The 13,967-nt window shown below is 43.3% G+C and overlaps 1 protein-coding gene across 6 annotated transcripts in view; it reads left to right on the forward strand.

The window, feature by feature from the left end:
• Positions 1 to 5,765, forward strand: part of HYCC1 (hyccin PI4KA lipid kinase complex subunit 1) — a 38,842-nt gene extending 33,077 nt beyond the window's left edge. For 5 of the 6 annotated variants that reach the window (XM_064166858.1, XM_064166857.1, XM_064166855.1 and 2 more), the window contains one exon: positions 3,423 to 5,765. In XM_064166858.1, the coding sequence (XP_064022928.1) occupies positions 3,423 to 3,979 (557 nt within the window). In that variant the 3' untranslated portion in view covers positions 3,980 to 5,765. The remainder of the gene's footprint in view (positions 1 to 3,422) is intronic. The other variant, XM_064166860.1, reaches the window with a different exon arrangement.
• Positions 5,766 to 13,967: the final 8,202 nt, after the last annotated feature.

A 13,967-nucleotide genomic window follows, 5' to 3' on the forward strand; every position in this document is an offset into this window, starting at 1 on the left:
AGTAACAAAGATGTCAGCTAGAGAAGAAGGTCAAAGTGTATCCTTTTTTTCCCCATTGCAGAAAATGACTTTAGTGTAGGACAGTAGGTTTAGAAACTCTAGTCTTTGAATCTCTCTGGAGAGAATGTTCTTACTTTTTGAGACAGTATTAATTCCTGAAATAGCTTTAATTTTTAGGAATCTAGAATGAATGTTAATTTTGGGATGTAAGCTTTCTGCTTTTGAGAATAATTCAAAGCACTTAACGTTGTGCAGGAAGTGCAGCTTGGGCTAGTGGTTAACAGGGGATTACAATTCCAAAGGGCAGTTTGCTCATGCAGTCTGAGTTGAATGTTGTGGACAGCCATAATTATAAGGTAGGCTATAATTGAAATGTATCTTGAATTAACTCTGAGCTGCTAGTAATTATGAACTGTATTTATCAAGGTTGGTGGTAGTGCTCAAATCATTCAGAAATGTGACTCCAAATGCATTTTCCTTCAACTGCATATTTATATTAATTTTCAAACTGACATTGTTGCTCAGTTTTGCCTCTTCACCATTTAGCAGTGTCCTTTGTTTTCTCCTATGCAATCCTCAGGTCTCAAAGAGCTGAGTTGTGGGTAAAACACAAGAGTTCAGTTGGGTTTTATTCTGACCTGTGCTGTCAGTGCATTTTCGGTCTTCTGAAGTTTGTAGCCCCAGTGTTTGCATATAGTTTACCTACGTGACACATATAAAATACAGAAGCATATAGCAAATAGTGCAATTCTTGCTGCTCTTGGCTTGTATTTCCATGGTGCAAATCTTCATGGAGGGTGGGCTGTGACTGTCTGTAACTGATGCCTTCTCTTGTTCTTTTTGTTCTTCAGGTCATCTAAATGCAGTTTTGTGGTTGTAGAGCTAGTGCTGATAAAGCGATTCTGAATACTTTTTAAAAGACCTTCAGAAGCTTGAGAATGCGGAGCTGACATGTTGCTAGGATTGGATTTGTTACTTACATGCACTTGGATTTTTTTGTGGAGTTTCAACTCCCATTTTTATTTTCACTAATTTTCCTTTCAGGAGTTCATCCTTCTCAAACTTGCTTTTATCTAGTGTAGATGGAAATCTTTTGAGTTGGAATTTGTTTTACCAGGACCTTGTAGGAACTATTGCGTTCTTAGCACTAAATTTCATTACTAAATCTCATGTGCTTGCACACAAGCATTATTCTCACACTTTGAAGTAGCAGTAGAATTTTCTGTTTGGGGATTTTTGGCTACATCTACAGCAATCTTTGGGTTGAAATAATTCCTTGACTAGGCTGAGCTGTTGTTTATTTGCTGTTGACGACTTACTCAAATGAAAAGAAGTAATCTTAGAACCAAGGTTTTGCCTTAATGTTTTGTTGTCTCTTTTTTTCCCAGTGCTACAGGAAGTTGTGGTGCTTTCCCAACCCTCCAGCTTAATCCCTCTTTTCTCAACTCTACTTAGTAACTCAATAACTTAGTGACTTGTGTGACGCAAATAAGTTTACTGCAAACTAATTTAGTTGTAAGCTCACATAAGAAGCTTAAAAAGCCTGAGGAGATCAACATTTATGTAATAGTAGGTAGCAAAAACTGCAGTAAAACTTGACAGGCTTTATCTGAAGAAATTGAATTTAGTAATGGGAGAAGTTTCCTACTCATAAATGTCTTTGTACTTGAAAATAGGTTTTTGGAATGAAGAAGGCAAATAGACGTCAAAGTATGCTTGAGTTGGCTAAATGTTTTCACTGTTAGTTTTCAGGCTGACCACAGTGGAGCAACATGACACTGCATGTGTAGAATTTCTGATCTTACATGATACCAGATGAAGTTGAATTGCCATTTCATTGTGAGAATGAGTTTCCCTTTAGTGGGGTGAATATAGTCAGATGTATGGGGAATACAGTCATAAAGTTACAGAGAGTCTTTTGGTTTCTGCTCATCCCTGAATGTTTGTTCATGATCCTCAGAAATTTCACTTTTGAAAGATCACACAGGAGGCATTCCAGATTGTGGGTACAGGTCAATAATTGCAATTTAGAACTAAAGTAAAATTCCATAGTTGCTAATGCTGTTAATTAACAAGAGATTAATATGTGACCATCTGCTTTAATTTATAATGCTTTTAATCATCTGTATCTGTTGGCTTTTGTTTCATATTTTGTTTCAGACATGTTTTGGTTTTTTGTTGTTTTGTTTTTGTTTGTTTGTTTGTTTTTCTTTTTTTTCTTATCCATCTTTAATTCTAGAACAACCAGAGAATGGTAATGATGCTACTGAATTGGGCAACTTTATCATACCTGAGATTAGTGTCACAAGTGTGGCTGGAGAGAGGACCGGGAATGGGGAAAAGAGCAGAGCACTAGCAGAGAATGATGTTCAGCATTTACAGGCAGTACAGGAAACAGCTACAGATCCTAGAACTGACAGCAAAGGCATGCCAGAAATCAGGAGGCAAAAATCTGTAAGAAAAATGATGGAGGATGGAATAAACTCATCTGGCAGAGTGCAGTTTTAGCAGAGCACTTGTAGCTGCACTCTAAGGTACCGCTGTTGGTTGAAAGGGTCACTGCTGCATGTTTGGAGAGTTGAAGTATGCAGTTAATTTGCATGTGTAATAACTCAAGTGCATGTGTTGCACACAGCTGCGTCTGTGCCACAGACAAGGACCACATACTTACAAGTAGATTTATTTGATTTGGAGAAAACATACTGTGAGACTCAACAAACCTTTGAGCTTATTAAACGTAATTACTTGATTTACAAAACCCAGTGATCAGTGGTTCGAAGAATCCACCAAAATGGATGTGAAAAGCATCCCACTATGAAGCTCAGGTTTCCCAAATTCCACCATCCATGGTATACTGGAGATCTCATGTCATACTTGAGTTTCCACACATACCACCAAACCTATGATGCAGAAGGTGACCTTTCAGTCCTAAAGCATTCTTGGGTTGCTAAACCTGTAGATGCCATATTGGGTGTCCTGAGGCATTGATCACACGCCTTTATAATTAACAAGCTTTGCAAAATCATGTGTCAGAGCACTTGCTCAGAATAAGATTTACAGTTTTATTCTCTGTGGTGTCTTCTAACCTGTAAGTTTCTAATCTGCATGAATTAACAAGACTGCATTTTTTTTCTTTGTTACAAAATCACTACAAAATGAGATTGTGGGCATGCTTTCTGATCTAGTTAATGCAGCATTATTTGCTGTGACTTCATATCCTAATGAACCTTAATTTCAAAATGTAATGGAATAGGTAAGTGTTTTGTCTCCTGTTCTCTCTTCTGTTGCTGTATGGCTTCATGCTTGTAAATACAAAAAATCTAGCAGCACATAAAATCAGTAAAAGTGAGAAAGTCAATTGCTAATTCTTGGTTTCTTTCTTCCTCAATTGCTAATTCTTTCTTTCTTTCCCTGCCATACAGGTAATACTGATTTAGCCATTCAAGAAGAGCTGATGGAAGTATCTGAAACTGATGAAGGGTTTTACTCTAGGGCTACTTCTAGTACAAGTCAGTCTGCCCTGTGTAACAGCAGCAACGTGAGCAGTAAGAACCTTTTGGGGAAGAGCCAACGAAGGTCTGGAGGAAGCAAAGCTGGAGTAAAAGAAAAAGAAGGAGAAACCTGCAGAGAACACTTGTCACGAAAACAAACTCAGAGAGCCATGAGTGAGAATCTAGAGCTTGTCTCTCTGAAGAGACTGACACTGACAACCAGCCAGTCCCTGCCTAAGCCTGGCAGCCATAGTCTGGCCAGAACAAACACCACTGTGTTTAGTAAATCCTTTGAACAGGTCAGTGGTGTCACAATTCCAAATAATCGTGGTGGTGTATCTGGTACAGAGTCAAACAGGTTTTCAGCTTGCAGTCTTCAGGAGGAAAAACTGATATATGGAACAGAAAGAACAGATCTTCCCATTTTAAGCAAACAGCCTAGCCAGCAGCGGCCTCCTAGTATTAGTATAACTTTGTCAACAGATTGATAGGAAATGGATTGGTAGGAAATGTGAAAAATAAAATACTGGAGGTCTATGCTTATATTGGTACATTGGAACATTAAGCTCCTTAATATGCTACACATTATTTTCTTAAACCTCAAGCCCATAAATTCTTACTCGGCTGATAGTGAGTAGGTAACAGCTGTAACTATTTTGCATCGGCTTCTAATAGCTTGGAAAGTTCCTCCTTGACTGTAGGGGGTTTACACACCTGATAGCTTACAGCTTCATGTGAAGTTTACAGCTTCACCAGTTTAACAAGCTCAGCCTCTGACCCCAAAATGTGTGGGTTTTACAGGTGCACAGTATGGGAGCAGACAACCACTTCCCAGATCCTGCTTTTTTACGACCGGTGTGGCATAGGCAAAACTGTGTTATTTAAGAGGAGCCTTACAGTATGGGCATTGGAAGAACAGTCATTCTCTTACGTTAGCCATGAGAAAGCTGTGCTTACATGTAAGGTTAAAAACTAGAAGCATCAGTTCAGTGTTTGATGTTACAGCAGGTTTTGTAATGGTAGTTAGTACATGTTGCAATGTTGATACTTCTTTAAGCCTGTATGAGTCTGAATTCTAGATATATATATTCATTTTTCTGTGTCTTCGAAACAGGGCCAAAAGTCATATATGAGCAGTACTTGTGAATGGGAGTTCCTATCAGTTGCTGTAGGAGTCACTCTTCAGACTTACAAATTGTGTGGCAGACTGATTTTTTTTGTTCAGATTCTTAAGTACCAGGCACAAAGCTACTCATCGGAGAGTTGCTGTCATCAGTATTTTTATTTCTGGGAAAGAGATGTGCTTATGTCACAATATTATGTAGGAAATTATATGAGCCCTTTGCACTAACTCAAGCAAATCAGGAGTGTAAATGTTTTCAACATAAACTTATTACTTGAGACTAAGAGAATACTACCAAAGGATGTGTACTTTCAGCAACTTGCAAGCACAAAGGGAAATGACAATGTAAATACAAGTAGCACTGAAATTCCTAACTCTTTTATATCTGTTATTTTTCTAGTTGGAAATTCTAAACCAGCAGTCTGTTCAAGGTTGCCTAACCTTTAACCTTCAGTTAGTTTGGGTGACCTTGTTTGATACCAACTTTTATAATGTTGAGATTTTACTTAAAAAATGGAGATTAAGACTTAATGCAGAAATTTGGAGGAGCTGACAAAATCCACTCCTGTAACAGTGATTAGCCAATAAAAAGGCACTGTTACTGTGAGTGGAGAAATAGGATGAAGGTCTGAGGCACTCCCAGTCGTTCGCAACCATGATACCTGAACCTTGTAACAAAAACACTAAAACTCTGGTAGGCTTTTCTCAAGTTCTCAAAATGTAGATATCTCTCTTTGATTTTCAACTGAAGCACAAGAAACTTTCAAGCAGTTAACATGATTCAGGTTTAAGCAGGTTGGTTAATCAAAAGAGATGAGGAGATGTAGTTGATGTTGTGTACTTCTACTTGTAAGACTGCAGACTAGATGTGTACGTTTCTTAATACCCAGGTACGTGGAATAGCTGCACCAGTCTAGAAGTGATTCTCTTCACCTGGGAGCCTGAGTTGAAATGAATGTGCCACACTTCCTCACGTTCTGCAGTTTGTTGTGTGACACTGTTCTGTTCTGGTAATGCAGTATTTCACTTTTTTTACAGTGGAGTGTTTTCTTTCTTGTTCATGAAAACTTAACATTCCTAATGTATACACTGCAAGTTTGTCCTGTTTAATGTTTAATATTTTGACCAGTGAAATAAACTGGTTCTTTGAAGCTGTGTGGTTCTGTAAATACTTTGTGCAGCAGAATATTTTGCCTCTTTGTTTTTACAAAGGTTTTTCTGCAAAGCACATTAAGCAGTGTTTCGGACTGACTAATAGGTGTGGCTGCCAGAGCGGGCATAGCCACAAGCTGTAGAGAGGTTTCAGGCAGCTGATGGCAGACAGGAGCTAGCACTGCACATACTGAATACAGAGCTCTTCCTTCCCTTCAAACTTGTTCTAGATACTAAGAAGCTGCAGAACGTGCTGCTGCCTCCTGATCTGCTTTTGCAGAGTTGCATTTAAGAATAGTTTGGAAACATTTTACAGTAACTTAAGTCAAAACATAGAACAGATAACACTTGTCAGTGGCATTTTTTCTCGTGCCAGTGGTCATTGTGAGTTAGTGTAAGAAACTAGAATTCTAAATTCTGCTGGAACAGTAGTTGTGAATCAGAGTTAAGGGACTAGAATACTTTGCTGAAGGAGAGAGGAAGAGGAAAGAGTGGAAGTAGGGCTGAAAGCAGATATATTAATTATTTCACCATTGCTAAGTGCTGTCCTCCTGGATTTTGAGAATTGACTGATTGCTTCATAATGATGAGTGAAAAATGTGTATTAAAGAGGTCATCTAACCTATTAAGCCATCCCATACTTTCCTCTGCCTGGAAGTGGGTAGTTCTGATGAATATCCACCAAATATCATACATGGCTGCAAACATCTGCAGGTAAAATGCTATGCAGGAGAAATCATCTCAAAATCAGAGTTGTTTCAAAGCTGACATTTGTAACTGACCTTACTGTTCTAGATCAAAGGGCAGTGTTTTGTCTTACCATTTTGATCAGCAACACTCTAAAGGTTCTGTTGAAGCTGAGAATTATTATTTTTCATATGAGGATAGGCAGCATTTTCACAAAGCCCATGTGGCTTCTAACCACTTGCTTTAGGGCTGCAGTGACTCTCCTGAAGGGGGTAAAATATCTTGAATACCTGGCAGATAAGACAGGGACAGAAATGGAGCATCTCTGCTATGGAGACTGACAGAGAGGCCTGCTCAGTCTGGAGAGGAGAAGGCTCCAAAGAGGCCTTATTGTGGCCTTCCAGTGTCTTAAGGGGGCCTACAAGAAAGCTGGGGAGGGACTTTTTAGGGTGTCAGGTAGTGATAGCACTAGGGGGAATGGAGCAAAACTAGAAGTGGGTAAATTCAGATTGGATGCTAGGAAGAAGTTCTTTACCACGAGGCTGGTGAGACACTGGGACAGGTTGCCCAGGGAGGTGGTAAAATCCCCATGCCTGGAAGTTGTTACGGCCAGGCTGGATATGTCTCTCAGCAACGTGATGCAGTGTGAGGTGTCCCTGCTTATGGCAGGGGGATTTGAGCTAGATGCTTCTTGAGATCCCTTCTGGCCCTGACAATTCTATGATTCTATGTATGTATGTTTTAGTTACACACTCTCTAAGGAGATCTTTTCTGATTTCTAGCTGTTTTTACCCTCATTACTATGTCTGATACCTTCTTGCCATTGTTAGAGGCTTACAGTGATGTATACAGATGTGTCATGTGTCACCTTTTGTATTTGTATGGTTCTGAGACTAGATGTTTACTTTTTTTTTTAGTATTCACCAAAGTCCCTGGAATAGCTCTATCGGTCTTTAGACGTCTGTCTTTGCCTGGGAACTTGACTTTAAATGACTGTGTCACACTCTCAAATTCCCCAGTTTGTTGTGTGTGACTCATTTTACTAACACAGCATCTCACCTTTTTGCAGGGAAGTGTTCTCTTAATTGTACATGGAACCCGACATGTCTAATGTGCAAACTACCAGGTTGTCTTGTCAGTGTTTAGTAATTTGGGCAGTAAAATAAATGATTGTTTTGGTTGTTTGGTTTTTTTTTAAACTTGGGTGCTGTTGTAAATACTTTGTACAGCAGAAAAATTTGCCTCTTCTTTACAGGCTTTGAAATGCAGTGTATTTGTTCAGCTTTCATTATACACATCTGGAATGCACAGGAAGGTTGACTCTGTTACTTCAGTGAGCTGAATGCTCATTTTACAGAGCACAGGCTCTGCAAGTGCAGCTGTACCAAGCAGGACACCATGCCTAAAGCACTTGGCTGAGAAACGTTGACAGGTGAAAGGTGAGTCCAAGCAGATGAGCTGTAAACTGGTTGATGGCAGTAGTAGGTGTTTGTCCTGTCACTAATGTAGCACTACCTGGGCAACTTGGTATTTTCTGATGATCTTCATATACCAATGGTTTGATACAGGACCGTTATCTGCAGTGTGTCTTTATCATTAGATCTTCTGTCTAGCAGCCTTCATTGTGTTTCTGTGACCTGCTGGTGTTCTAGAGGCTGTTGGCTTCAAGGGTGCATGTGGCTGGCTCATGCTTCTCTTGTTTATGAAGACCCCCAGGGCTTTTTCTGCAAAGCTACTTTCCAGCTGCTTGGCCTCTGTAAGTGCTGGTGCCTGGGGTGGCTTGTTTCAAGGAGCAGGACATGGTGTTGCCCTTGAAGCCTCCTGAGCTTCATGTGCTGGCTCACATCTGCCTATGGATGTCTGTGTACCCTCTGGGGTACCAGAATCTCCTCCTGGTTTTGTGTTAACTGCAAACATGCTGAGGGTGAGCTGTGTCCTATTGCCTGTCTCATTAATGAAGGTGTTAAAACTGTCCTGCTCTAGATGTGCCCTTAGTGTGCACTAATAAGGCCAGGTCTCCAGCTGGGCTTTGTGTTGCTGCTCACTGCCTCTAGAGCCTGGCAACTAAGGCAATTTTCTGTGCTCTGATGGCTGTTCTTGCTGGTAAGGACAGAAGCACAGGTGGCAGTGAGTACCTCAGCCTTTTCCTTCCCTCCTGTCAGCAGGTTCTCTTGCCTGCTCTGCTGTGAAGCCCTATTTTTCCCTAGTCTTCCTGTTGATGGTGTCTCAGCTAAAGCTTTTGTTAAGTGCCTTGCCAGATTGAACTTAATTTCAACTTTGGCTTTTCTAACCCCTTCTGTGCATGCTTGGATAGTACACCTGCCATCTTCCTAGGTCCCCTGCTCTTGCTTCTCCCTCTTGTATGCCTCTTTTTCATGTTTAAGTTTAGTCAAGAGCCACTTATTCATTTATCCAGGCCTCCTGCCACTAGTACTTGATTTTCTTTGTGTTGTGATGGACCATTCCGGAGCCTGGAGGAGATCAACCAGCTTCCCTGCACCTCTATTCTTTCTGGGGTAGTCTCCCATAGGCATCGGATTCCTTGCTCAAGACAAGTTCTGTTCTTTTGTAAGTCCAGGGTTGTGATCCTGCATTTTGTTCAAGCCTTCTTTCCTCTTACAAATGTGTCTGGTAGGGAACCTGGATCAGTGGAGGAGCTGTAGTAGATGGCAGCAGTGTGGGAGAGAGATCTCGCTCTGCAGTTTTTCATTCTCCAAATGTCAGTTTTTAACCTTTTCTTCCCAATAGGCAGCACTTTTTAACAAAGGGGTGAGAAAGGAGATGATGGATTCCTGACATCTCACTTGATCTGTTGGAAGGTAGGAGAGCCCTGCAGAGGGACCTGGACAGGCTGGATGGGTGGGCAGAGGCCAATGGGATGAGATTTAACAAGGCCAAGTGCAGGGTTGTGCACTTTGGCCACAACAACCCCAAGCAGCGCTACAGGCTGGGGACTGAGTGGCTGAGAGCAGCCAGGAGGAAAGGGACCTGGGGGTACTGATAGATAGTAAGCTGATGATGAGCCAGCAGTGTGCCCAGGTGGCCAGGAGAGCCAATGGCATCCTGGCCTGGATCAGGAACAGTGTGGCCAGCAGGACAAGGGAGGTTATTCTTCCCCTGTACTCAGCACTGGTCAGACCACACCTTGAGTGCTGTGTCCAGTTCTGGGCCCCTCAATTCAAGAAGGATGTTGAGGTGCTGGAACATGTCCAGAGAACGGCAACAAAGCTGGTGAGGGGCCTGGAGCACAAATCCTATGAGGAGAGGCTGAGGGAGCTGGGCCTGTTTAGCCTGGAGAAGAGGAGGCTCAGGGGTGATCTTATTACTGTCTACAACTACCTGAAGGGACATTGTAGCCAGGTGGGGGGTGGCCTCTTCTCCCAGGCAACCAGCAATAGAACAAGGGGACACAGTCTCAAGTTGTGCCAGGGCAGGTCTAGGCTGGATGTTAGGAGGAAGTTCTTCACAGAGAGAGTGATTGGCATTGGAATGGGCTGCCCAGGGAGGTGGTGGAGGCACCATCTCTGGAGATGTTCAAGAAGAGGCTGGCTGAGGCACTTAGTGCCATGGTCTGGTTGATTGGCTAGGGCTGGGTGCTAGGTTGGACTGGACGATCTTGGAGGTCTCTTCCAGCCTGGTTGATTCTATTCTATGATTTGAACAAGCTAACAGTTTCTGTTCCCCAGAGGTGCTGTGGCAGTTTGAGGGGTCCCAGGTTCCCTGAAGAAGAGCACAAAGTCCCATGCCAGGGAACAGACCTGGTCGTCCCCAGGAATCATGGTTTTGTTATCAGGCCCGTAATCCTCCTATCGCTTAGTAAGTGGGCAGCAAAGTCAGACCTTTCTCTTCTCTCTCTCTCTCCCTGCCCAGAGGGAGGCTTGTCTGGGTAGCTGGCGGAGCTAAGCTGCCTGCAGGCCCCGAGGCCGCGGCTGCCGCCAGGTTCAGTCCTGGCCTGCTGGAGCCTAACGGGAGACGGCGGGGGGCAGGGGGAAGAGACAAGCGCTGCGGCTCAGGGCTTCAGCCTGGCGGGGGAGAGGGTTTGGGGGGAATTCTTATGTGTCCTGCCGGGAGAGCAGTCCTGAGGAAAAGGACTTGAGAGTCTGGGTTGGCGAGAAGCTCAGCCTGAGCCTGCAGTGAGTGCAGCCCAGACGGCAGCCGTGTGCTGGGCTGCAGCCAGAGCAGTGTGGGCAGCAGGGCAAGGGAGAGGATCCTGCCCCTTGGCTCTGCTCTCAGCAGACCCCTCCTGGCGTCCTGTGTGCAGTTCTGGAGCCCCCAGCACAAGAAGGACATGGAACTGTTGGAGTGAGTCCAGAGGTGGCCACAAAGATGCTCAGAGAGCTGCAGCAGCTCTGCTATGAGGACAGGCTATGAGAGTTGGGGCTGTGCAGCCTGGAGAAGAGAAGGCTTGGAGGAGACCTTGTGGTGGCCTTCCAGTGTCTGAAGTGGGCTACAAAAGGGCTGGGAAGGAATTATTTACAAGGTCTTGTAATGACAGGATGAGGAGCAATGGGTTTAAACTGGCAGAGGGGAGATTCAAACTAGATGTTAGGAAGTTCTTTCCAGTGAGGGTGGTGAGACACTGGCACAGGTTGCCCAGGGAGGTTGTGGCTGCTCCCTCCCTGGAGGTGTTCAAGGCCAGGTTGGATGAGGCCTTGAGCGACCTGTTGTAGTGGGAGGTGTCCCTGCCTATGGTGGGGAGTTGGAACTGGATGATCCTTGAGATCCCTTCCAACCTAAACCATTCTGTGATCCTGTTTTAGGTGTTAAGGATTCACGTGTGCTGTGGTGTTTTTTTTCCTTCCTGTACACTTTTAAATACACTTATTTGTATTCCTAACCACCAATTATTGTATTGCCTTTTAAAAGAGTCAAATAATTTCTGAATCTGTCCACTCTTAAGCAAAAAAAGTAGACAGGTACAAATTAGACTTAATGCTGTGGCTGTCCTGTGAGTGTGTGAGATTGCTGTTTCAGTGGGTGAAAGACAGTGCTTAGAAAGGGCTTTTGGATGGTTTCAGGTAGGAATAGTTATTGGTTAGTGAAAGACAGCATGGGTTTGAATACCTCCTCTCTTCCCACGATGTGGGAGGAGGTACAAAAGAAAGTAGTAGTACCTCAAAATACAACACTTAATGGAGGATGAGCATAGCTGATGGCCTGCTGGACAACTTGCAGTGAGGGAATGTTTTAAGGTAAGACAGGCAGTTACTAACCAGTTAAACTGCATTTGTTTCTACAGACTTTACAGCCAGCTGCCTGTATTGATCTTGTAAGAGTTGTTTTTCATGTGTTATGTTAATCTAGCTCAGTATTAAAGATGACTTTGGTATGGGAGTTTTCTGCCAACCTGCAGCTGCCAGGTAATAAATACATCTGCTAATTCAGGTTGGTTGGAAACACATCACTGTGACTCCAGCAGCCTTTCTGAAATGAGCCTTTGCACTGCACAGGCCTTGCTTTGTTAACTTTCTTCCTAAAATGAGGCTGTGTTTAATCATCTGCTCCTCTAAATATGCTGGGACAGTACTGAAAATGTAATGGTGTGGAAAGAAGTGGAAGTTGGTCTGAGTCACACTGTGCTTCTGACAAGCTATCTAGTTGTTGTTCTTGTCATTGATGCTCAGTGATACTGGCAGTCCTCTCTGCAGGGTTTCTTGATCTGGACTACAATGGGAGATTTTTCTCTAGTGTAAGAGAGACTTAGCAGTGTGCCCAGGTGGCAAAGAAAGCCAATGGCATCCTGGCTTGTATTAGAAATGCTGTGTTCAGTAGGAGTATGGAGGTGATTATGCCCTTGTACTCTGCTCTGGTGAGGCCACACCTCGAGTATTGTTTTCAGTTTTGGGCACCTCATTACAAGAAGGATGTGGAGGTGTTGGACCAGGTGCAGAGGAGGGCAACAAAGCTGGAGAAGGGCCTAGAGAATAAATCTTACGAGAAGCAGCTGAGGGAGCCGGGGCTGTTTAGTGTGAAAAAGAGGAGGCTGAGAGGAGACCTCATTGCTGCCTACAGCTACCTGAAAGGACATTGTGGAGGAGGCTGCTGCTGGTCTCTTCTCACAGGTAAATAGTGACAGAACAAGAGGGAATGGCCTCAAGCTGCGACTGGGTGGGTTTAGACTGGACATGAGGAGACATTTTTTCATAGCAAGAGTGGTCAGGCATTCTCATTTTTGTTGTGAAAATGCATTGCAGTTTCATTACTGCTAATAACTTGCAGTTCAGACTTTGCTGATAATTGATTGTTTGGGTTGAATAATTGAACTCAGATAACATTGGAATCAAGTTTGAGCCAAATGCCATTCCAAACATCAGCTTACAGCAGACCATCCTGCCCCTGAAAGGTTGGTGTTTGAGAGACCTGCTGTAATGAATTACAAAATGAAAGACTCCTAGGTGTAACAGCATCAATACTCTTCAGATTGTTTATTGGTTAGTTCATTGGGATTTACATTTCTCATTTCAGCCATTAAAACCAACCCAACTGCTGTTCAGTTAAGCAACTAAATTCATCTCTTCCTGTATTGACTAGAGAAAGGTACAGACACTGTCAGACAGATGCAGCACCTCCTGAAATAGGGAGGTCCTCTCTGGCACCTAAAAGTTGTTTATCCCATCCTGATCAACTGTCTTGGCACTGCTGCCTTGCAGTGCTTCCTACTGCACCAGATCCCTGCATTCCCTTCTTGCTGCACGAAGCTTTAGCATAGCATCAGTCACTTCAGCATAGCTCCAAATGTCAGCAGCTATCCTATTTTTACTAAAGGTCTTAAAAGCAGGCAGATGTCTAGGGAGAGTAGATCTGGTTTAGTGGTTCTGCTAGCCAGGATGTAAAGATCAGCTTGAAATCATGTGGACAGGTGTTGGGAGTTAGGATTCAAACTGCATCTGTCTGGATTATTCAAGTAATCCTGAAGTAGTGGCACTTCTAAATGTTTAAAGTAGGGAAGAAGCAAAGAACTGGGGCACAGCAAATCTCTATCTGGTTTCTGCTGGTTTTTGCTTCCTGAGCCCATTTAAAAGCTTTACCAGCTTTTTAATTTAAAGGTAGAATAGCAACAAGGCTGCTAAAGCTTCCTTACAGCTGAATGATACCTGTTCAATTCTAGCTGAGCCCTCTGACAATTCTGAGGCTTGGTCCCAACTGTTCAGCCTGGGAAAGAGCTCCTTGGCTGCCTCATTTGACTTCAGGCTTTGGTTATCCATGAGAACCATTTCTTGCTAGCAGCACAGGAAGCCATGCTGCAAAAGCATTGCCTGTGAATCTAGCACGAATCTGAATGTTTCAGGTGTTTGAGCCTTCTTCAGCTCACTAAAGAGCTGAGGAGGAGAGATTTTCTTCACTTCTTCAGCCCTTTCCCAAGACAGGTTTCCTGTCTATTGGATGGAAAGATGTGTTCCAGTGCTGCCAGCCTTGTACTGAGGCGTTCTTAGGGCAGCCAGTTCTGTGTGCAGGAGTGAGGACAGAGGCCAGTGCAGTCACCAGCTGCAAGGCTTTTCCACTACTCAGCCTTT

Source organism: Pogoniulus pusillus, chromosome 28 (genome assembly GCF_015220805.1).
Source record: "Pogoniulus pusillus isolate bPogPus1 chromosome 28, bPogPus1.pri, whole genome shotgun sequence".
Classification (NCBI taxonomy): Eukaryota; Metazoa; Chordata; class Aves; order Piciformes; family Lybiidae; genus Pogoniulus; species Pogoniulus pusillus.